This window comes from Ochotona curzoniae, unplaced genomic scaffold (assembly GCF_017591425.1).
Source record: "Ochotona curzoniae isolate NIBS_2020 unplaced genomic scaffold, NIBS_Ocur_1.0 contig_1, whole genome shotgun sequence".
Lineage (NCBI taxonomy): Eukaryota > Metazoa > Chordata > Mammalia > Lagomorpha > Ochotonidae > Ochotona > Ochotona curzoniae.
Genome location: NW_024464918.1, coordinates 12,699,937 through 12,721,911, shown reverse-complemented (window position 1 = coordinate 12,721,911; position 21,975 = coordinate 12,699,937). Strand labels below are relative to the sequence as shown.

General features: G+C 51.5%; 2 protein-coding genes and 1 long non-coding RNA gene across 3 annotated transcripts in view; 1 reads left to right on the top strand and 2 right to left on the bottom strand.

The window, feature by feature from the left end:
* Positions 1-3,776: 3,776 nt before the first annotated feature.
* Positions 3,777-10,954, top strand: FABP6 (fatty acid binding protein 6). Its single transcript, XM_040986001.1, has 4 exons — positions 3,777-3,843; positions 5,199-5,374; positions 7,609-7,698; positions 10,857-10,954. Exons 1-4 carry the CDS (start codon positions 3,777-3,779, stop codon positions 10,908-10,910), a joined length of 387 nt encoding a protein of 128 aa, XP_040841935.1. The 3' UTR covers positions 10,911-10,954.
* On the bottom strand, positions 6,704-13,991 carry LOC121160347. The gene is made up of 3 exons (XR_005884536.1): positions 13,161-13,991; positions 8,403-8,567; positions 6,704-6,918 (listed from the first exon to the last, which is right to left on the bottom strand). It is a non-coding gene; the product is annotated as an uncharacterized LOC121160347 (long non-coding RNA).
* Positions 13,992-17,245: 3,254 nt separating this feature from the next.
* CCNJL (cyclin J like) overlaps positions 17,246-21,975 on the bottom strand; it is a 59,991-nt gene continuing 55,261 nt past the window's right edge. Inside the window, exons 5-6 of the mRNA XM_040985879.1 lie at positions 21,058-21,217; positions 17,246-19,668 (exon numbers count right to left, since the gene is read on the bottom strand). Of these exons, the coding sequence (XP_040841813.1) occupies positions 19,257-19,668; positions 21,058-21,217 (572 nt within the window). The 3' untranslated portion in view covers positions 17,246-19,256. The remainder of the gene's footprint in view (positions 19,669-21,057; positions 21,218-21,975) is intronic.

The window sequence follows — 21,975 nt, the reverse complement described above, 5'->3', positions numbered from 1 at the left end:
ATGACAGGTAGAAGAGGAGCAGTTTTCCCAGGCAGGCAAGGCATAAAGGTGGGTTCTACAAGGTGCACACTTCCTCCACATCCAGGCAACCTAGGGAATTCCAAGAGACTGCTGTAACCACTTTCCTCCACCACCACTAAGTTTTTCTAGTTTGCCCCCCCCCCCCCCCAATTATCTGATGTCTAGCTTACAGCTCATCTATTCCTGGTAAATTATTTTTAGGTTTATTGGAAAGAGAGCAAGCACTTCCATCCACTGATTCCTTTTGCTAAAATGCCAATATGAGCTGTACGTGTGGGCTAAGCCAACGCCAGGAGCCAGGAGCTCTGTCCAGGTCTCCTTTACGGGATAGCAGGACCCAGGCACAGAGCCACCATCTGCTACTTCACAGGGAGTGTGTCAGCAGGAACGCTGGATCTGAAGAGGAGGCAGGACCTGAACCCAGGCACTCTGGAGCAGATGTGGCCAACCCAAATAATGACTTTTTTTCTGCCTGCCCCTGCTAGTGAGTGATTCTCCTCCCTCCCGCCCAAGCAGGCTTTACAGGGAGGTGGCAAAATGCTCCACGGCTTTCCCCAGCGCAGGGTGACCCAGTGTATCCCATTAGTGGATTTTTCTGTTTGCAAAGTCTTTTAAAATAATGAATAGGCTATTTTTCAATCTCCATGAAGAGATACGACTCATTTAGGTCCCTGATGTATTGCTAAGTGGAAAATAGTGAGAGAAAATGTTATCTCTGGATTTCATCTTTATTGAAAAGAACAGGGGGAGATGGTAAGTTAAAATACATTCGCGTGCATGTGGAAACACCTAGAGGGTTACCCACTGAATGGAACAACAGCAACTCTGCAAATGAGATGCAGCCAGCCAGACGAGCGGCTCTCATCTCTTGACACTGTCTTGTGCTTTTCCCTCTAAACACCGTGTCATCCTTGCAGGTAAAAAGGAAGATAGTGCAATGACAGAACGCTTTTAATAGAGTTGTGCTTTGTTCTTTGCCAGTGTTCTACAACGAACATCCATTATTTTTAGAACTGGAAGATGCACAACCCTTCCTGACACAAAGGTTGTTTAAAAGACAAGAAATGGATTCTCGGGATGGAACCACTTTTTGATCTGGAGGGGCAGGCTGCCTGGGAAAGGACTGCAAAGGCACTGAGCCCCAAGTCCCTAGTGATTCTGCACCCCAGTGAGCTGAGTGGCAACCCATTCAGATCAAACCTGGCAAAACATCTCACAAGCTTCAAGAACGTTCCAGATTACTTGGCTTTATAATGCTATTCTGGGGCTTTCAGCTCAACGAAATACTTAAGGAACAAAATCCCCCAAAATTCTGAAACATAAAAACCTTGCACATGTAAAGTTGCCTGCTATGGCCTAATTTCTAATGAGGTAAGCTGAGACCCATATAACACTCTAATAGCAGATGTCTGGGGATGGCTAATGTTCCCCTTGGTGAACTATTAAGCGGCCATTTCTAGCAATGAATGTGACAGCCTTATAGAAACACGGGGTTGTTTGTAAACTAATGCTGGGAGAAGGAAAACAAGCTGTCCTACTGCAAGTACACAAGGGTTATGGTTATCCTACATCTGCCATAATTAGAGCTGATGAGGAGAAAGCCTGAGAGTGAAGGGATGACACTGAGAGAAGGAGGAAGTGTAAGAAAATGAGAAGCGGCTACCGTGGGGGGTCGGCGTTGTGGTGCAGCCGGTTAAGTCACTGCCTACAATGGTTTGAGTCTTGGCTGCTCTACTTTTGATCCAGCTGGGAAAGCAACAGACGATGGCCCAAAGCCTTGGCACCCTGAACCCACATGGAAGACCCAGAAGAAGCTCCTGGCTCCTGGCTTCAGATCAGTTCAGTTCTAGCCTTTGAGGCCATTTGAGGAATGAATCAGAAGATGGAAGATCTTCCTCTCTGTCTCTCCTTCTGTCTATATACCTGACTTTCCAATAAAAAAAAAATAAATAAATCTTTAATAATAATAAAAGCTGTTGAAAGTTGTTCTGATGGTAACTAGGCACAGGGATTCTGCTTTGGGCAAGAAGTTGCTTAACTTCACCGAACTTGCGTTCACTGCTTGGCAACAAAAAGGCAAAACTAGTCAGGACCTCATAGAGTTATTCTAATGGTTCTATAAGGCAACCCGGGCAGAACACTGTGCAGGGTCTCACTGCAGAACAAATGCTCAAGAAGCACAGGCCACAGGGTCCTTGTGAGTTTGTCATGGTTATCACTAATGGGGGCAAATCCTCGGATGTTCTAGCGGGAATGTAAACTACAGGAGCCTCTCTGAAAGGTAGCAGAGCAACAGGTATCATACCCTTAAATCCGAGAGTCGTGCTAGGAATTCCTTCTTAGCAAATGGTCTTCACACATACTCTGACATGTTCACCAAAGGGTAGAAGTTATTTATAACAGAAATATTGGAAACAACCTAAATATCTAGCAAGCATGACATGAATTATTGGAGACATTTACATGAAAATACTCTGGATTTGTTAAGAAGGGTGTGACACACTTTCATGTAATGATAGAGACCTGTGCCTAAACCATGACATAAAATGGGGGGAACAGAACAGCATGATTTCATTTGCATAAGAATCTAATACATGTGTGACAAATCCAGAAGGAAAGATCTGAAACGGAGATATCAAGGAACCCTCTGGCAGGATTGTCATTTGCTATGAATTATTTGAAATCTTAATGCATAATTCAATATCTGAATAATCTATGATGGGGCGTGTATCTGTGTGCATGTTAGATTAAAATGAGACTCCTGGCCCAGGAAAAGCATCTCAATTAGGAGACTGAAAATGGTAAAATGCTGTTTTTGCACCTGCTCAGACCCCACTTGGTTGCTGGGGGTAAGCAACTGGACAGATTCTGTGTTGGACAGAAATGATTGGCAGTTCACGGAGAATGGACCCTGCTTTGCTCTTGGTTGTACTGGCTGCGCCCTTTTGGTATCTTCGCTCTCGGCCCAGCCAAATACAATGTTTGTTTCACTGTGTACCTTTCTGCCTTCATTACATTTCTCTCTCATCCTGGAACTTCCTAACTCTTTGCTCTCAGGCTTGTCCAACCTCCCTGCTTCTATACGCATCCAAATCCTACCAGTCTCTTCCACACTGGTCTCCAACGTCACTTCCTCCCACAGGTGCACCAGCTCCCTGCATGCTCCCCCTGCTGGACACCATTGCTCCTTCTCCATTTCCCACATCACACATCAGTTTTTCTTGTGGGGGCACATCACGCCCTACTTATCCCCTCCACAGGTGTGTGACCTATTTGTGAGCTGGAGTGGAAGTGCTTTTGGGAAAGGTGTCATGTCTCAGCTGGTTCCCCAGCGCTGGTCTAGCTTGCAGTAGTGGGTGCTCAAGGCATTTGTTGGCTGAATGGGCGGAGGGGGGGGCGATGAGGGAGATGATGAGAGCTTGGGGAGAGGGTAGGGCATTAATGAACAGAGGGAAGGTTGGCAGGAGTGGATGACTCCTCAAACCTTTCTGCAGTCCTGACCCTGACCTTGCTGACGGCAGCGATAGAATCACAGCCAGCACTTGCCCAGGTGAACAACCTGCAGGTTCTTGCCCCTCTGGGTCCTGCCCGTGTCATAAAACAGTGCTTCCTCTTTAGGGGCGGGAGGGGAAAGTGGGGTGATTTAGGGGCTGAGCCTCAGCTGCTGGGAGAGTTTATAAGCTGGGACACCAGACCCCTCAGCACCACGGTCTTCCTGCTTGCTCTGCTCGTAAGCCTCCAGCATCCTCAGCACCATGGCCTTCAGCGGCAAGTTCGAGATGGAGAGTGAGAAGAACTATGACGAGTTCATGAAGCTCCTGGGTGAGTGAGCCCCTCACTATGCCTCCCCTGGGTGGGGACAGGTTTCCATAGCCAGCTCTGGCCCAGGAACTCAAAGTACTGGGATCAACTGGGACAGGACTTCATCCATTCTTTCATTTACTTATTCACTCACTGGTTGAGCAACTGCCTGTGCTAGGCTCTGATGACAGAGACTGGTAAGACACTCACCGACTTTAGAACACTTAGAGAATAATACTATCTCCACTGCACTGGATGGAGAACTTGATGCCCAGAGAGACTGAGCAACTGATCTGAGGTCACACAGATAGTAACTGGCAGAGTAGAGATTGGACTGGTGAAGTAGAGACTTTATGTTTATGTGTTTAATCATTGACTAAATGTGGGCTACATGCAAGATCTATCCCAGGATAACTGATGGGGGACCTCAGTGTCACTGGTCTGTGTGTGGCAAAAGTCATTAGCACTCAGGACCCTGCAATGTGTGGTGTTATCATATCCTGCCTCGGGAAAGGTGACCAACGGGCTAGTATCTAGACTAACCAAGTTTGGCAAGCCACTCTTTCAGTCGTTCAGCAAACATAGGCCTGTTTGTACTTGTTGGCATAAGTGGAGGGACCACAGATACCACCCTTCTCTCACAGCTTGATCTGTAACATTGTTCTGTTGCCAGAAACCCGCCAGACAGCAGGTTTGGTAATCTATGGGAATCTGTGCTCACTCTCCAAGTCTCAAGCAGTACAACTGCAATTGAGAGGACAGTCCCTGCCTCTCCCAGTGGCCACACCTTGCCGGGCTGCGGGGCCACAGCAGGCCTGAGAGCAGGGTTCTCGTTTCCTGGAGAGGCGAGGGCACTTCCCACGCTCAATAGTGGCCTTGGGGTAGCTGTGACTTGACCAGCATTGAGGAACACAAGTGAGCTCAGCTCACCCCTGGACCTCATTCTGCCCCCTCCCTCCTCCATCCCTGGGGCGGCGTGGCCTCTTCTATAAGACAGAAGCATCAGCCAGCACACCCAGAAGGTCCCAGGCATTCTGGAATGTTGTGAGCTGGACAAGTCTCTGTTTCAGTTAGATGACCATCAACTCGGGTTCGTTGCTGAACACTAAGTAGGTGCCAGGAGGATGTAAGGCACAGTAATGCTGAATTTATTCCTTGCCACAACCCTCTGAGATGGGCCTTGTTCTTTTCCTTTAGTAGATGAATACACTGAGGCTTGGGGAGACAGTGATTTGCCTAAGACACATGGTTCCCGGCAGGGCTGGGATTTGAGGGCAGGCACAGTGGTGTTCTTGACCTCAGTGCTGGGCTGCCGCTGGGAGGAAGGCTCTCTCCCCAACCACAGGGTTGTAACCAACGCTTCTCCCTGGGCCCAGGGCTTTCCAGCGATGTGATAGAAAAGAGCCGCAACGTGAAAATCGTCACCGAGATAAAGCAAGACGGGCAGGACTTCACCTGGTCCCATCACGCATCTGGGGGACAAGTCATGACCAACAAGTTCACCATCGGCAAGGAAAGTGAAATACAGACCTTCGGGGGCAGGAAGTTCAAGGTGAGAGGCTACTGGCTGCTCTTCCTCTTTACCTAAACCCCTGGTCAACCTCAGCACCTCAGACATGGCTCCTGGCTTCCTAAACTGAGGCTCTTCTCTCTTCTTTAGCATGAAGAGCTGGGCTTACCTAGCAATATATTGCTCCTGGTTTTTAACAGCTGCGAACAGCCATTAATAACGGATACTACAGCGATAAAAAGTAGCAAGTATTCGTTGGGCATTTAATATAACAGACACTTGACAAATAGATCATGCATCTCTATGAAGTTAATGAGGCTGCTGCGAGCACTCTCCCCATTTTACAGATAGAAATGAAATAGCTTGTCCTTCATCACACAGCAGGGCCAGGTGGTCCTGGCTTCCACTCTTTGCTGCTGTCTCCCAGCTTGGCCTAGAGATAAACAATCCAGGCCCTTCATTCAAACACAGCTGGGTCTGTAAAGCATGACGGGCCTGGAGTAAATCATCTCATGCCCCATTGAGACTCAGGCCTCTGATAGGCAGAGTGGAACAAGGGCCAGACTCCAGGATTCACCGAGAGAGTGCGCAGCCTGGAAGTGCCTAGCCTGCTACTTGCTACAAAGTGAATGATAGGGATGGAGGGTTAGTCATTGCTTTTGTTTCAGAGGGGAAGAAACTGAGGCTCAAAAAAGCTGAGAAAGTGTCCAGGCCATACAGCCAGAGGCCACAGGATAGACACCGGAGCTACAGCTCTTTGCTGCTGAGGGTTGCACTCACGCCTTCAGAACCTACAGTCCCTGCAGTAACCAAGCCTTCCTCTGGGATACAGGCAGCTGTGTCCCCAGGTATAGAGTCACAAGTTCTAGAGGCCTGAGGGTCCCCTGTGGTGCTTCCATGTGCTATGAGCTCTGTGCACTGCCATCTTCCTCCCTCCTGCCCTGCATGTCTGATTGCCTGAGGATACAACTGTGCAGACCTCCACTTCCAGGCCAGCTAGTTCCATACAACAGGATCATTCTTGCCATGCTACTTCCCAAACTCTCTACTGAATCTGAAGCTGCAAGCTTGGGTAGCAGAAAAAGAGAGGGTAGCTGGAGCAGTTCGGTTCATGACTATCGAGAAACACCTGAGCCAGCTTTCTGACCCAGGAGAAGACCCACAGTTTGGGAGAGTTACCTGCCAAGGCCAGGCAGGCCCCATTGGTTCAGTCTCTGGAACAAACTTTCCTGGTGGCAAATTCTCAAAGCGGCAGAGAGTGGCACATGGCTAGAGGGAGCACGTGTGTTTAGCCACCGTGATTCCATGACAGGACCCCTTCTTAACAGCCCCGTCCAATCAGTCACCTCTCTAAGGCCCCACCTCCAGCACCATGATTAGATCAGTTCCCCCTCTCAGTACCATTTGTATAAGACATGAGGGACCCAGCCTTCAACACATGGGCCTCGTGGACCAAAACCAGGGTACACACCACAGCAGGGGCTGTTGGTCCTCATCTTGGCCAGATGGGTCCTTCAGGTCTTCTATCTGTTCTGGTCTCCTCTGCAGACTGTGACCACGAACTTGAGAATATCTGGCTCCTGGGGCTGCAGAGTTAGAAAACAAGTCATCATAACAATCATATTCTGCCTTTGGGTTCTTAAAAAAAATGTAAATCTCCTTAGAAGGCTTTCTGGGTCACCATATAATTGCCTTATTCTTTTTAAAATCTTCATGGAATCTGAGAAGAATGAAGGACTAGAATTTAGTTGATCACTCCCACTGAAATTAGGTTATTCACAAGTGGATATAATCTACATGGAGTATTTAAGTTGTTCATCAACAGAGAGAGAAATATTTCACATCTTCTGGTTCACTTCCCAAATGTCTGCAATGACCTAGGTAGGGCAAGACCAAAGCCAGCGACCAGGAACTCATTCTGGTTCTTGCACATGGATGGCAGGGGCCCAGCTGCTTGTTCATCAGCTGCTGCCTCCCAGGATGTACACTAACAGGAAGCTGGAATTGGAAGCAGAACTGAGACTCGAACCCAGGCACTGTGATAGGGGATGTTGGAGGCCCAAGCAGCATCTTAAACCATTAGACCAAACACCCACCTCTACTTCCATTCTAGACATGAACACACTGTGGCAGAGGGAGGGTCAGTGACTTGCTCAAGGTTATCTCAGTCTTTGAAAACATGCAGTTGTATACTGGTTGGCAGATCCCTAGTGGGCATTGCTGGCCTGCATGCCAGGGCTCTGCTGACCCAGGCTTGTGTTGTACTTCCCTTCCAGGCCATCGTGAAGATGGAGGGCAACAAGGTGGTGGCAAGCTTTCCCAACTACCAGCACACCTCGGAGATCGTGGGGGACAAGCTGGTGGAGGTGAGTGTCCTGCTGGTCCCTAGCTGGCTGGTTGCTCTGGGATTCCCCCTCAGAACTGTGAAACAAGTTTGTTTCAGGCCTCAGCAGGGGTCCCCCGGCAGCAGGTGGCTGGGCAGTGCGCTCTGAGCCACGCCCTGGGTATACATGGTCTCAGTGCACTTCACAGATCCTCCTAGGTGGGAATTTTTCAGACTATCGTACAGCTGAGGCAGTCGAGGCATGGGGAAGCCCCTCGATCAGTGGCAGGGCACCTGGCTTTGAGGAAAAGCCGAGATTGGACGCTAATCCTCCCATTCAGTCCCTTAAGGGGCACAAAACTGGAAACCCGTGGGACCCATCCCAGAACATAAACAAAGAGGTGACTCAGGTGGGTCCCTGCTCCCCGGGCAGCCAACACTCCTTCTTCATTTCCACAGGCGCTTTGGGCCCTTCCCACTAGATCTGGTTTTTTTTCCCCCATGGAAATTTTCATGTCCCTTTGAACTCTCCATGCTATTAAATGTTGGCAACACCGTTTAAAACATTTGTAATGCTGGCATATCCAACACACACACACACACACACACACGTCTCACTACCACACCCAGCACTCTATAGAAGCTGTGAGGTGCTGCCTGACAGGCTCTTCATCTCACTCCCACCATTTCCCTCTCAGCTTCCAGAATTTTCCCCAAGCCCAGGTAGAAGCAAGAAGGCACACCTACCCTTTACTTCTCTGTGGTGAAATTCCAGCCTGGGTGGGGGAAGAGACTCCTCCCACCTCCCCCAGCTCTCCAGGAGGAGGGGCCGGAGAGGGAGGTATGATTCACACCTGCTGGCCTCCCCTTTTTCATCTCTCATGTCCTTGTCACCTTCATCCCAAGCTCCACCTATAGAAAAAGAACACACAACCTTCCCCAGTCACTCTGGGCTGCTATGCCAAGCTGCCACAGACGGAAGGGGGCGTGCAACAGACATTTCTCTCTCACAGTTCTGGAGAGGTCAGAAAGGCCAGGAGCAAAGTGCAGCCTGGCTATGGCTGTCTTCCTGGGTTCCTTACTTGCTAGTGAGATGGACCAGCTCTAGCACATCTCTTCTTCCTCCCATCAGAGGACTCCATCCTTGAAATCTAAACACACACACACAGACACACACATATACACACCCACACACACATCACACCTCTAGACACCACTGCATTGGATGCTACAGTAGCAGCATTTGAGTTTGGGGAGGAAGGAAGACAAGCCTGTAATCCCTAACATGACCCTAGAGGCCACAGGAGTCCCTTGTTGCAGAGAAGCCTTACAGAGCGCAGGGAAAGCACAGGATCCACCCAAGGCCAACCAGCGACAGGTGCCACAGGCAGATCTGCCTGCCTGCTCTTTGCAGATCGGTGGGACTTCTCCTCTGTCTAATTTTAAAGTAAATAGGTATATAGTGTTGAGAAAAACAGGGAGAGTCAACAAAATGGATGATCCTTCCCCTGGGTGAAAGCTGCTCTGTGGGGAGGACACGTCAAAGATACAGTCCCACAGGGACCGCCAGTCTGCAGGTCCTGCCCCTACCAGGGAAGTGGAGCCTCTCAGCCAGTGAGGTCTGCAGGGAGAACAGCTGTGAGGGTGGAGGTGAGGAAGGGAACGGAAGTAGGTGTGTGCTCAGCAACAGCATTGCCTTTCCCAGGATGAACAAGCCTCCCTCTTGCTTCTTGGAGGCTCCAGACACGGTGGTTGCATGCTGTGAGCATTGCCCAGAGTTCAGGGTCATGATCTCTCTCTCTCTCTCTCTCTCTCTCTCTCTCTCTCTCTCACACACACACACACACACACACACACGTACACTCAGGCACACACCTGCATCAGGAGAGGCAATAAGAGAAACTGTGTTGGTTGCAAATCTCCCACCTCCAGCTCCAGCAGCTCAGAGCCAGCCAGGGCACTCCCGTTGTTCTACATCAAAGAGAGCGCCTGCTGGGAGCAGCCTCCGGCTACCAGCAGCAGCCCCAGCCACCTGCTCCCTCTCCTCTACCAGAGTCCCAGCCTCCTTCCACTGGCCCCTCTCCCTGTACTCTCTCTTCCATCTGTCCCACATGCAAATCTCACATCACTTCACACTGCTGCTGCTGCCCTTGGATGCTTGGCCTGCCCTTGCACTGTCCCATCCCACAGGCCCCTGCTCCTTCCTCCCTCTCTGCTCACTTGGTTCCTTCCTTGTAATCCCTGTTCCCCTTTCTCCTGTGTGCTTTGTCAAATCTAACACCCTTCAGGAGTCTATGCAAAGGCCAAGTCCCTCTCCCCTCCCTGCTTAGAGTGGCTCACTGCCTCCTCTTGGGCTCTCATATGCTGTCTGCCCTCTGCCCATGGGAAGGCTGCTTTCTGCTGCCATGTGTCAGAACTGACATGCAGATGCAAAGACTGTGGGTCTCAAAGGACAGAGTCCTGAGCCCCACTGCCTGCATCTCCTGCTAACCCATAGCTTTCCCATCATCAAGTATGTGGCAGGTGCCCTTTCCACTGTGGAGCAGAGGTTATGTATGGCCTCTTGGCCTTGGGCTTCCCTACACGTAGGGGACAGCTTCTCAGGGCTGGCACGAGGGCAATGGCTGGCACGAGTGAATGCATGGAACAGAAAATGGAAGCTTAGTACACCCAGAATCCACAGCAGCTCTGACAGCCGCTAAGCTTTCTCACCACACTGAGTCTACACCATGACTCCTGTAACAGTTGAGGAAGCTGAGGCCCAGAGAAGCTGAGTGCCTGACTCCCGCTGCCCCATGCCTGCCACTTCAGGCTGGTCTTCCTTGGTTAGGGTCCTGTGTGATTAGCTAGAAGCCCCTGCCAGGAGACAGAGCACTGCCTTTTCTGCTATTACAAAGTAGCCTAGTCAGAGTGCATAATAAAGAATGGGAATTGAGACTTCACTCTTGGAGCTGGAGGCTGGGCAGGCCAAGAGCACAGTGAGTGGTAAGGGCCTCTGTCCTGCTTCATAAGGTGACAGAAGGTTCTCAGGGTAACAAGAGTGAAGGGGCACGAGTCGCTTTTGCAACTGGTCCTCTTCCCAGAACAGCAGCATTGACCCACTGGCCTCATCACCTGGTTTGAGGCAGTTCTCAGGTCCCAGCACTGTTGGTGAGGAATGACGTTCCTGAATCCCCTCTCTGTTCCGGTTGCTTCTTCCAGGTCGCTAGCATTGGGGGCGTGACCTTCGAGCGTGTGAGCAAGCGCCTGGCCTGAGCAGCAACGTCGGGCTCCCAGGGCCTCTTTAACCCCAACAATAAAGCTGATTTGAGAACAGACACTGCACACCTCAGAGCGTCATTGGTTTTGGGTGTCTCTGGACAGCCTATGGCTGGGTGAGGGTGGGAACACCTTGAGGATGGTTAAGCACTGTTGTGATGGAGGGCAGCAGGAGTGTGGGCGAGGCCAAGGTGGAGTATCTGTGGACCCTTAGTCCCTCCTGCTACCTGCACGCTGCAGATGCTCAGCCTGCATGGATAAGAGAGCAGGGAAACAGCACGATGGGCCACAGGTGTACCTGCAGGAAGAGCCCTGACTGCTGGGCTCCCACTTGGTCCAGACACTAGGATGAATGCACCCAGGCTCACCCAGGGAAGGCATTTCAGCTAAGCTGTGGCTTGACAATTGTTTGCTGTGGAGTCATCCCTTTGGGTCTTGGTTTACCTGCTGCTATGAAAGGGATATAAAAAGATTGATGAAGACCCAGGAGAAGGGATACAAATGGCAGGACTCAAAAAAAGAAAAAAGAAAAAAAGGGCCCGGCGTGATAGCGTAGTGGTTAAAGTCCTTGCCTTGCACACCCGGGATCCCATATGGGCACCAATTCTATTCCTGGTGGCCCCACTTCCCATCCAGCTCCCTACTTGTGGCCTCGGAAAGTGGTGGAAAACGGCCCAAAGCTTTGGGACCCTGCACCCATTTGGGAGACCCGGAAGAAGCTCCTAGCTTTGGAATGGCTCTGTTTCAGCCATTGCAGTCACTTGGGGAGTGAGTCATCTGATAGAAGATCTTCCTCTCTGTCTTTCCTCCTCTCTGTATATCTGACTTTTCAATAAAAATAAATAAATCTTAAAAAAAAAATGGCAGGGCTCTGGGCAAATGGCGTGATGAGGGTGACAGGAGGGACTGGGGTGTCTGGGGGCCCCTGAGAGGAGCTGCGGGAGTCTGCAGCAGGCTGGGAAAGCGGTCAGCAGGGTCATACTGATTCCTTGGTGGGTACCTGGAGCCCTGGGTTAAGGAGGATTCTGAGGCAGCATTCAGATTTAGCCTAAGTCCCGAGACTGATGGGAGACTGCACGCCCTGAGTGGGAAGGGAGAATAGCGATCTGAGCAATCCCTGCCCAGGGCAATGACTTGGCCCATTTACATTCTCTCCTCTCCTTGAGAGTGCTGCTGAGCCTGGCCAGAACCCTGACTTGGCACCCAAGGGCTAGGGCTGGGCCAGTCTGAAGTCAGGAGCCTGGAATTCCACCCAGGTCTCCCTCATGGTGGCAGAGGTCAAAGAACTGGGCCAGCCTCACTAGGTACATTAGCACGGAGCTACATTGGAAGTAGAGACACCAGGGCTCAGTCTCCCTGGCCAGAGGTCCAGGCCTGGCTTCCCAGCCAGCACTGCGTGCCTCCTCCCTGCAGCTTCTTCCTGATTCCTTGCTTAGCTTTCCAAGAGCAGCACACAGCCTCTCCCCACTCACCCACCACACCAGGGCCCCGTGAAGTCCGGTGTTCTGCTAAGACGTATTGCCAATTAAGTGAACTAGGTAAGCATTAAATTAAACTAGCAGTATTGTTGCTTCCCCTGCAGACTGAATAATTAGTTATAATGAGCCTGGATAATAAGTCTCTAAATAACAGAGTTAACCATAATTGGGCTGAAGATTGAGAGAAAGGAAAGAGTTTGTACGCTTATAGTTGATTCAAGGACAACTTCAAGTTGTGGGCAAGGGAGAAATCCCTAGGTCATTGTTGTTCTAGACAGACATTCCTAGAAACACAGGTCTCTATTCCCTGTGGCTCCATTTCACAGATCAGGGAACCGAGGCCTAAAGAGGGGAAGATATTCACCCCGAGTCACACAGCAGCAAGGGAGACTCTGGGAGTTGTCAGGAGGCTGGCTCTCACTTGCTGGTCGGAGCCCTGGTTTCTGCAGACACATGGAGTGAGGTGGGTTGGAGTGGAGGCTCGTCCCTCCTGGTACTTTGGCAGGGAGGCTGGGGCAGCCAGAAGGGGAGGCAACTGAGAGCCAGGACCTTGGGGTCACATGGCTAGGGGGTGGATTGCTCTTCTATTAACTGGCAGCCGTGTCACCCTGGGGGAAGTTCATCTACTCCTCTGAGCGTCGGTCTCCTCAGCTGTGAGTGGGGGGAATGACAGCCACCTGATGCAATGGCTACACGTGCACTGTGACCTTAGCCCAACTACTATTTTCACATCAGGAATGCAAGAGTTAGGAATGCCTCTGCCACTCACCTCTAAGTCGCAGGTCCTCCTGGAGCCTCTCGTTCATGTGTCCGCTAGGTTAAGTAAGACTTCCTCTCAACGGTTACAGAGCCACCTCAGGGATAATGGATAAAAATCACCAACAGCTTCGGAAAAGCAAGAGGAGCTTCATCATTTTGGGGCAGTGCTCAACATGCAGTGGTGACTACTCATTCCACGGACCTCAGTTCAGGGGCCCTTGCCCTAGGCCATTCACGAACTTCATCCTGACCTTGGAAGTCATCTCTACTTCCACTCCACCTGGCAGGAAGAAAGCTACCTAAAGCATCTTCAATGACCACCACAAGGGGGCGCATCATCCCTCCTACCTGCTGTCCCACAGCTACCAGGTGCATGTATTCCGGATGGTTAGGCAGAGATTCGCTGAATGCACCTTGGTCTGAGTGTCACCTAGGGGAGACAAGGCACGAGAGACCACATGGGTTCCTCCAGTCGGGGATCTGTGTGAAACCCAGTCCTATGACTCGCCCTATGACTCACACGTGGTGAGACCTTGAGCTTCCGATTTCCATATCCTCAGCTAGGACAGTTAACAGTGGCTCCTGGAGGCCCCAGGGTAAGAATAGGACAGCCTGAGAGGAGAGCCGGTGAAGGAGGGCCTGTGACACAGCAACTGCTCCTGGAAGAGCTCCTTAGGGCTTCCCTGGACAATTCCAATGCTCAGGACACACATGCTGAGGGATTTTTTAGCAGGAGGAACAGCACGAGCTTGCCTGGCAGTCTCCCTGCCCAGATCTGCAGGACCAGGCCCTGGGATGGGAGCAGGGAGCTGCCACTGCGATGTGCTCCCCAAAAGCGCTTGGCCTTCTGCTTAACAGACGAAAAAGCTGAGATGTGCAAGCAGGTGGTGTTCTGCCCATGTCTGCATAGCTGGGAAACAGCCACGGGCCTGCCTCCTTGCTGGCCTGGTCTCCAGCAGCACAAGCAGCACCTAAAGAAGCTCCAAGAGCAGTCAGAGCTGGCCTGGCACAAGCCTGGTGCCGAGTGTGAGCTGGGCCAGAGAGAGGTTACAAGCCACAGGCTCGGCTCTGCTCCCAGGTACGGAGAGGGCACTAGGTGGAAATGTGAGGGGACTCCAGAAAGCTCATGGAAAATGAAAAGTTAAAACACCCCCTAGATAGAAATTGGTGCAATGCATTCATAAAACATTTGCCAAAACTTCTTGAGGTTCTCCATAGGCATGGACTTCAACTTTTTTTTTTTGCATCAAAATTTCTTGTCTATACACTAGAAGTTATATATTTATTGGCTTCCTATTGCTAAAACATTTTCAATTTAATTTTCCTGATTCCTAGAAGTCGTATCTCCTAGGAAGGGCAAGTTTCCAAGTTTCTGAGAGCTCAGAGCCTCTGGGAGGGAGCAGCTGGTCAGAGCTGAGTGGAAGCCGTATTTGCTAGAGGACCCCGGCCTCACTCAGTGTGGCCTCCATGCCTTCACCCAGCCGGATATAATCACTGGTTCCTACAGACACTTGAACCGGAAACATCTCCCCAAGCCAAGGTGGACTTTGAGCTTGCAGACCTGGAACCTTGCACCTACTTCGAACCCTAATCAGAACATTTGCAACAAGAGCCTGGAGAGCAGCAGGTTCTCCAAGGCAAAGGAGCTTTGGAACCAGGCTCTGCACATTTCAGCCTTCCTTGCATTTTCCAAAATCACACCTCTGGCTCCCCGGGAAGTTGATAAGCCGGACAGATTCCAGGCTCCAGGTTTTCTGCAACTGTCTCATGTTTGCAATTCAGATGTCAGCTCTGGGAAGTCCTCCTCTGTGCCTGACACTTTCCTAGCCAGCTCCCAGCACGGGAGCTAAGCTTACATGGAATACCCACATGTAGGGGAGACCAAAGTGGATTTAAATGGTCGAAGACAGGAAACCAGGAGCGCAGAACTCAGAACTACTCAGCAACCCTGCCACCTCCATGACAACAGACAGGGAAATTTAAGTCCAAAGATGGGTTTGTCTAAAGTGAAGTGGATACTTTCGGCAAACCCAGGGGTTGTTTTGTCTAGGAACACCCCCAAACTGAGCACTTCCTGATGCAGCTGGCACAGTACCCAGAAAATAGGGAGTGCTGCCCCTGGCTTCTAGCTGCATTCGTCCACCCCACTGGAAAGTATCTGAGCTTAGCAAATACCTCTCAGGTCCAAGCTGATGCCAGCTCTTGGGAATGGTTCTGCTGGGACCTAAGTGTGCGAGGGCAGGACAGAGGCCCTTACGGGAGTGCCTGCAGAATAGAGGAGAAATCTGGCCTTTTCTATGATGGTTGATGCTACATCCCATCAGTTCTACCACACAGTTTGAACAACTCACCATTCCCGAAATAAGAATGCAACACAGCATTGATCTTCAGCACAGCATCAATTAAAGCTGACAGGCTCTCAATGGTTCAACGGGTTCATCCTCCGCCTGTACTGCCAGTCCTGTAGTTCTAATTCTAGCTGCTCTACTTCCAATCTAGCTCCCTGCTAATGCTCTGGCAAACCAGTGAAGGATGGCTCAGGATGGCACCCACTTTTTCCAAAAGCCTTGTTTATTTTTATTGGAAAGTCAGTTACACAGAGAGGAAGATCTTCTGTCTGATTCACCCCCCAAGCAACCACAATGGCTGAGCCAACCCAAAGCCAGGAGCCTCTTCCTGGTCTCCCACAGATGTGGTGCAGGGTCCCAAGGCTTTGGGCGTCCTCGACTGCTTTCCCAGGCCACAAGCAGGGAGCTGGATGGGAAGTAGGATTGCCGGGATTAGAACTGGCACCCATATGGGATCCTGGCACGTACAAGGCGAGGACTTTAGTCACTACGCTACCATGGTGGGCCCTGCACCCACTTGTGACTAGCTCTGCTCAGCTTAGATGCAACCATTGGTGGAGTAAACCAGCATATGGAAGATTTCTATCTTTCCTTCTCTCTATAAAATCAGCCTTTCAGGACCCAATAATACAGCCTAGTGGCTAAATCCTAACCTTACATGTGCCAGAATCTCACATGGGCACCAATTCACATCCTGGCTGCCTCACTTCCTTTCCAGCTCCCTACTTGTGGCCTGGGAAAGCAGCAGAGGATGGCTCAAAGCCTTGGGACCCTGCACCCCCGGGAGATCTGGAAGAAGCTTCTGGCTTGGGATTGGCTCAGCTCTGGTTGTTGCGGCTACTTGGAGAGTGAATAAGCAGACAGAAGATCTTTCTGTCTCCCCTGCTCTCTGTAAAACCTTTTTTTTAAACAAAGTTTTTAAATAAGAAATAAATCTTTAAAAAAGTAAGACACTGGGTCAGCTGCCTGCCAGCAGCTAGTACGTAGTTTCAACTGTTTGACATGTCAGTGTGGTGACAGTGCTGCCTAGCTCTTTGTCCCATCAGCAGGGTATTCTAGATTTGGCTGATTTTAAGAAAGGTTTCCCTAGATGACATGGTGGTATCCATTGAATCTGTTGAAGGTCTGAGGGGGAAAATGGCATTTTTACAGAGAAGGAATTTTGCTTTCAGACTGTAACACAGAAATCCTGAGAGTTCTCAGCCTGCCTTATACATTTTGGATTCAACCACAATATCAACTTCTTACCTTAATTTTCAGCCTGCTGGGAAGATTTGCAACTTGCCACTTCTCCCAACCGCATGAGCCAATTCCTGACAATAAGCTTCTTTTTCTCCTCTCTGCTCCCCTACTGGTTTCTCCTTTATGGTGCTGGAGCTGACAGGTGGCTATGGGTCAGATGTACTTTGTCCCCTTGGAAACTCAAGGTTGGAATTTTTAAAAGAGATTTTATATTTATTTTTATTGGAAAGTCAGATATACAGAGAGGAGGAGGGAAAGAGAGGAAGATCTTCCATCCGATGGTTCACTCTCCAAGTGGCTGCAATGGATCCCAGGATGTTCAAGGCAAGAACTTTAACCGTTACACTATCATACTGGGCCCTCAAGGTTGGAATTTAATGCCCACTGTGAGATGTGAAGAAGGAATGAGGTGGCCTTTCAGAGGTCACAAGGGCTCTGTGCACAAGACTCGCCTATCCACCCAAGCAAGAGCAGGCGAGAGAATGAATGGGTTATCTGGCAAGAGGGTCTGCTGTGGTGGCCAGGAAGGCTGAATCAGCCACGGGATGCCCCGCCATCACCTTGGGACCCTGTGAGCCAGGAGAGCATCGCCAGATGCACCCCCCCTGACCATGGCACAGAACTGGGGTTGCTGGCAGTGGTGTGTGCCCAGGCTGTGTGTTCCCAGCAGCAGGAACAGGCGTAGACGGGTGTCCAGCCAGACACACTCCTCTGCTTGGCGCATCTCCCCAGGAAAGCCAGCTTTGGGTAATCAGTCTGGCTGATCCCTCCCCCACTCCTACCCAGAAAAAAATGCCAGAGAAGGCAGGAGGAGCTGGCTGGAGGGTGGGGGTCGCCCAGGAAAAGAGCAGAGAGACCAAGAGCAGGTGGTGTGTTTATTGCAGCTGCCTTTTCCCAGGGGACAGAGTTGGCCTGTAAAGCTCGGGGTGGGGGGGGGGCCTTCTCTCACGAGTCCCCAGCCTCAAAAAAAATATAATAACTTGAAATCCAAACCAGTCACACATAAATAGAAGCAGGTTGGCCAAGAACCAAACAAAAACAACAAACGAGCGTGCAGTTTCCTATGTTAGTGTGACAAAGCAATAGTGCCTGCTCCTTGCCCAGCCGCTTGTCCCTCCGTGGGCACAGCACGTCCTCGTCTCTGCTCCGCGAAGCTTCACAAACTTCGGATCCAAGTCGGTGGCATGCAGCTGCCTGACCTCACCGGTCCTTGCTGCAGGCCCCCAGCAGGGAGTCCAGAGAAAAAGCAAAAATGTGTCCTGTCGAAAACTGCTTCCGTGGTCCTTTGTGCCTCCCAGTTTTGAGAGGCACGCGATGCATCTATCCCCTCATAAGGAAACCCAAAGAACGTGCTGAGCGCCGGCCGCGAGTCGGAACAAAAACATATTGCACATGGTTACGGCAGTCTTCCTGAGGCCCCTCTCACGGCAGAACCCCCAACACTGGCTTTCCATCCAACTGATCGCTTACCAAGTAGCAGCGGTGTCACCTTTCCATGTCCAGCCCTGTCCCCCACAATCCTGGCCAGGCTAAACAAACATTCCACACTGTTACCTTTCACTTCTGGCCAAACTCCAGGCTGGGCCAGGATCTGCACTCACACACTGTAAGCATGGGGAGCAGGGAGGTAGGAGCTACTTGCTTCAAACCCTTCCTTTCCCTTCAGCAACCTTCTCCCTCCCTAACCCAACCTAGTGGTGATCAAAGTTGGACAGGTGAACACGGCAATTACAATGCAGAATCTTCTGGAACAGAGACCCTAGAAAGCGATTCTCCCAACTGCACGCCTTTGTCAAAGTTGTTGACAGGCCTGTCCCAAGCCCGGTTAAAACCAAAACTCAGGACAGCCATCACATGGGACAGGCTGTGTGGCAGTGAAGTAGTTTTTTTTTTTTTTTTTTAAAGAAATATTTCAAGTATCACATAGTCCCTGACATAGTATGTAAACAAACACCTCAATGGACAGAAGGCTAGATCACTTTGGGACGCAGTAGCAGCACGGGCAAACTTCTAAAGGCCCAGAAAGCTCTGAGGTCCGACAACAAAGCCAGGAAGAATAGCCCACTGGGCCTTGCCAGGCAGACTCAGGTTCCCACAGAGGCACAGGCCCCTCTGGACGAAACCCTGCAAAGAAAAGCACCCAAGCCTGTGTCCTGCAGGGGCCCTGGAAACAAACCAAGCCGCCCACACCCCTGGGTGCAGGTGCTGTCAACGAAGAGGACGCGCCTGCGCGCTAGTGACTGCCAGCCAGTCCCCAAGGCGCTGACCTCTGCTCACGCCTTTCTCCAGTCACGGTGGAAGCCACACGTGGAAGGCGTCTCTCAGAGGGAGGCTCTTGGGTGAGGTATGTCATCGAATGCTTCACCCAGGTCGCTTTAATGAGAAAGGGCATGGAGCCCATGTTCAGAGGCTCATGAGGGTCTTTGGGGATGGCCTCCTGGGTTGCCTTGCTTGGCCGAGCTCTCCACCTCCGACTGCTCCCTCCACAAGGGTCTCCCATGTAGCCTCAAGGTGGCTTATCTGTCAAAACAGCCAGCGGGGAACATGTGGCTGCCGCTGAAGTAGCTGCTTCCATAGGCGGTGGCAAGGCAGTGCCTGGGTTCAGCAGCGACGGCCATCTGCATGCTCAGGGAGGCGGGCACGGGCACAGGACAAACCTCCAGGGGCTGCAGGGCGGAGAAGGGGGTATGCAGGGAAGAGCTGCTGCCCCCAGAGAGCAGGCTTCCCGGATGGTGGGAGTCCCGACAGGCCAAGCTCATGTCTGGCACAGGGGCCTGGAACTGTGCAAGGGTGGCTGTGGGCTGGCTGAGGGCAGGGTAGGCGGCAGGCTGGAACAGTAGTTGGGCGGGGGTAGAGGATGTGCCAGGAACCATTGCCAAGGTCTGGCTCTTGACTGTCACAGCATCCTTGAGGACATTGTCATAGGCACTGTAAGAAAAAGATGCAAGTGAGGCTTGGGGGGGCGGGGTCAGACCCCAGATACTCACGTTTCTACCTGTCACACTGTGTGGGACCTGTGAGATGCCAGGTGCCCTGTTAGGCCAGGCCCTGCCAGCCTTAGTTTGCTGCCTGCAACTCGGCTGTAGCCATTCAGAAGCCCATGTAGACCTTGAAGTTCTTCCGAACCCTCAAGCCCGGGCTGCTGCTTCTGCCCCATCTCTGCCGTCCACGCCCAGAGGTAACCACTATGCATTCTCTGGCAGGAGAGGATCCCATCAACTTTTGCTCGCCCCTCCGATCCTAGAACCTGACATGGTGCATAAGCACAGAGCATTCACCATGACTTTCCAGGCGCTTCCTGGCCAGTGCGTGCCAACTAGGTGAGTCCTTAGCTAGGGGACACTAAGCAAGTTCTATCAGTTGGGGGGTCGCAGGGATCCCAGCAGAACATGGGTCTGCAATGGGATTTGCTGCTGTGTCAGAAAGTTTTCTATACAACTTTTTTGGAAAACAAAACTCAAGGCTTTTTTAAGCCAGGAGAAAGGGAGGCTGTGAGAGACCCGAGAAGGGTCCCTAAGTGACAGCCATGAGGCCACAGCCAAGCACCTCGGGGTCCCCATCAACACTCACCCTGGAAGATGTCCTCTGGCTTCAGAAGACATCTTCTAAAGGGCCTAGGGAGCCAGACAGACATCGCAAAAGAAACAGACCAAGGCAGCCATGGCAGAGCTTCCCACATCCGGGAGCTGGTGGCTGCTCAGGCTCGTATGCACTTTTGCTTTCACCCAGTGCCCGGGAAAGGCAGGCTAGATGCCAGGGCATGCTGTGCTGCTCCCTGTGGCCCTGAAGAGCCGTGGACGGGGTGCAACCACATGAGCCACGTTCCCCTAGCTGCCCTCCTCCCTGCGGCCACCAGGAACTCTTCATTCCAGACGGGTTGGGTCTGTGGCAGCTTGAAGCTGCTCTGATCCATACAGCACTTCCTCTCCGAGTCCCAAGGCTCCTCACAAACAGCCTCTTAGATGAAGCTGCTCAGGCTTAGCTAAGAGGCTGGCTGTGCAGCCAGGACGGGACAAGGTACTTATCACAAGAGCTCACAGTGGGGGTGCGATGATCCTTGTGATTATGGCGGGGGCTTAGCTCCAAGAGCCTAGATGCTTACAAGGCAGGGCACTCATTCAACTCTGCAACCCCAAAGCCACCACCGAATAGGCCAACTCTCCAAACTGCACTTCTCTCAGGAGCCACCAGGGCCCACTTCCCAGGAAATAAGCTGGCTGGGGGAGCCACCACCAGCCTCAGCATTAGGCAATCACCCATGACTCCTGGGGAGCCTCAGTATTGGGCAATGCGGAGGATCGGGAGAGAGGAACATACACCAGCAGGAGTTCGATGCATGTGCCAAGGTGCTCCAGGGAGTAGCTTGAGATCCTCTGCAGGTCTCTGGTCCAGTACGGGGAAAGCTGCAGGCAGATCCTCGAGGCCCCCACGCAGGCTGCAGCCACCACGGAAGGCTGGAATTTGTAGAATACGTGATCTGCAAGAGAATCCCACAGGGCGTAGGCATCAGAAGACCCCTCTGCCATGTCCTCTTCCCCTGCACACCGCGCCCCTACTCCTTGGGGAGTGCCACGCCTGCTGCAACAGTGAGTGGACGCATGAACTGTTTCACGGGCTGTTCACTGTGCCCCGTTGATGGAAGGAGAGATTAGAAGCCACTTCTTCTCAAACACGTTGCCTTGCAATCTAGATTTCTGATGTTGAGCCTGGAGCTGAGGTTTTCAATATACATTCCTTGGCTCTCAGGGGGCAGTGAGGGGCCCGCTGAAAGGCCACCAACAGAACCACACAGCACGGGGTGGCTCTGCCAGCTGCTGTGGGCGACTGACATGCCACTTCACGGGCTCCCTTTGGGAGTGTGATGACAGCCACTGATTATTAGGAATGGTATCTGGCCCAGAGGAGGCGCTCAGTGGAAATCTGTTGAACGAACCAATGAATGACTCCACGAGTTGAGAATTCACAACACTGATCCTTCACTTAGGCTTGCTAGGTTCTCTCCCTGTCCTACAAAGACAGCTGGCAACACAGCAGAGCTGCTACCACGTATGCACAAAGGCCAACAGGTGAACTTCCTGCAGCTCTCGGAGTGACACTTGACTTACAGCACTTTACTAGCAGGGATTTGTCTATTAATTTGAAGGCCAGAGGGTGATAGAGAAAGAGAGAAAAAGTTCCTCTACCTGTTGGTTCACTCCCCAAATAGCCACAGTGGTTAGGCCTGGGCCAGGCTAA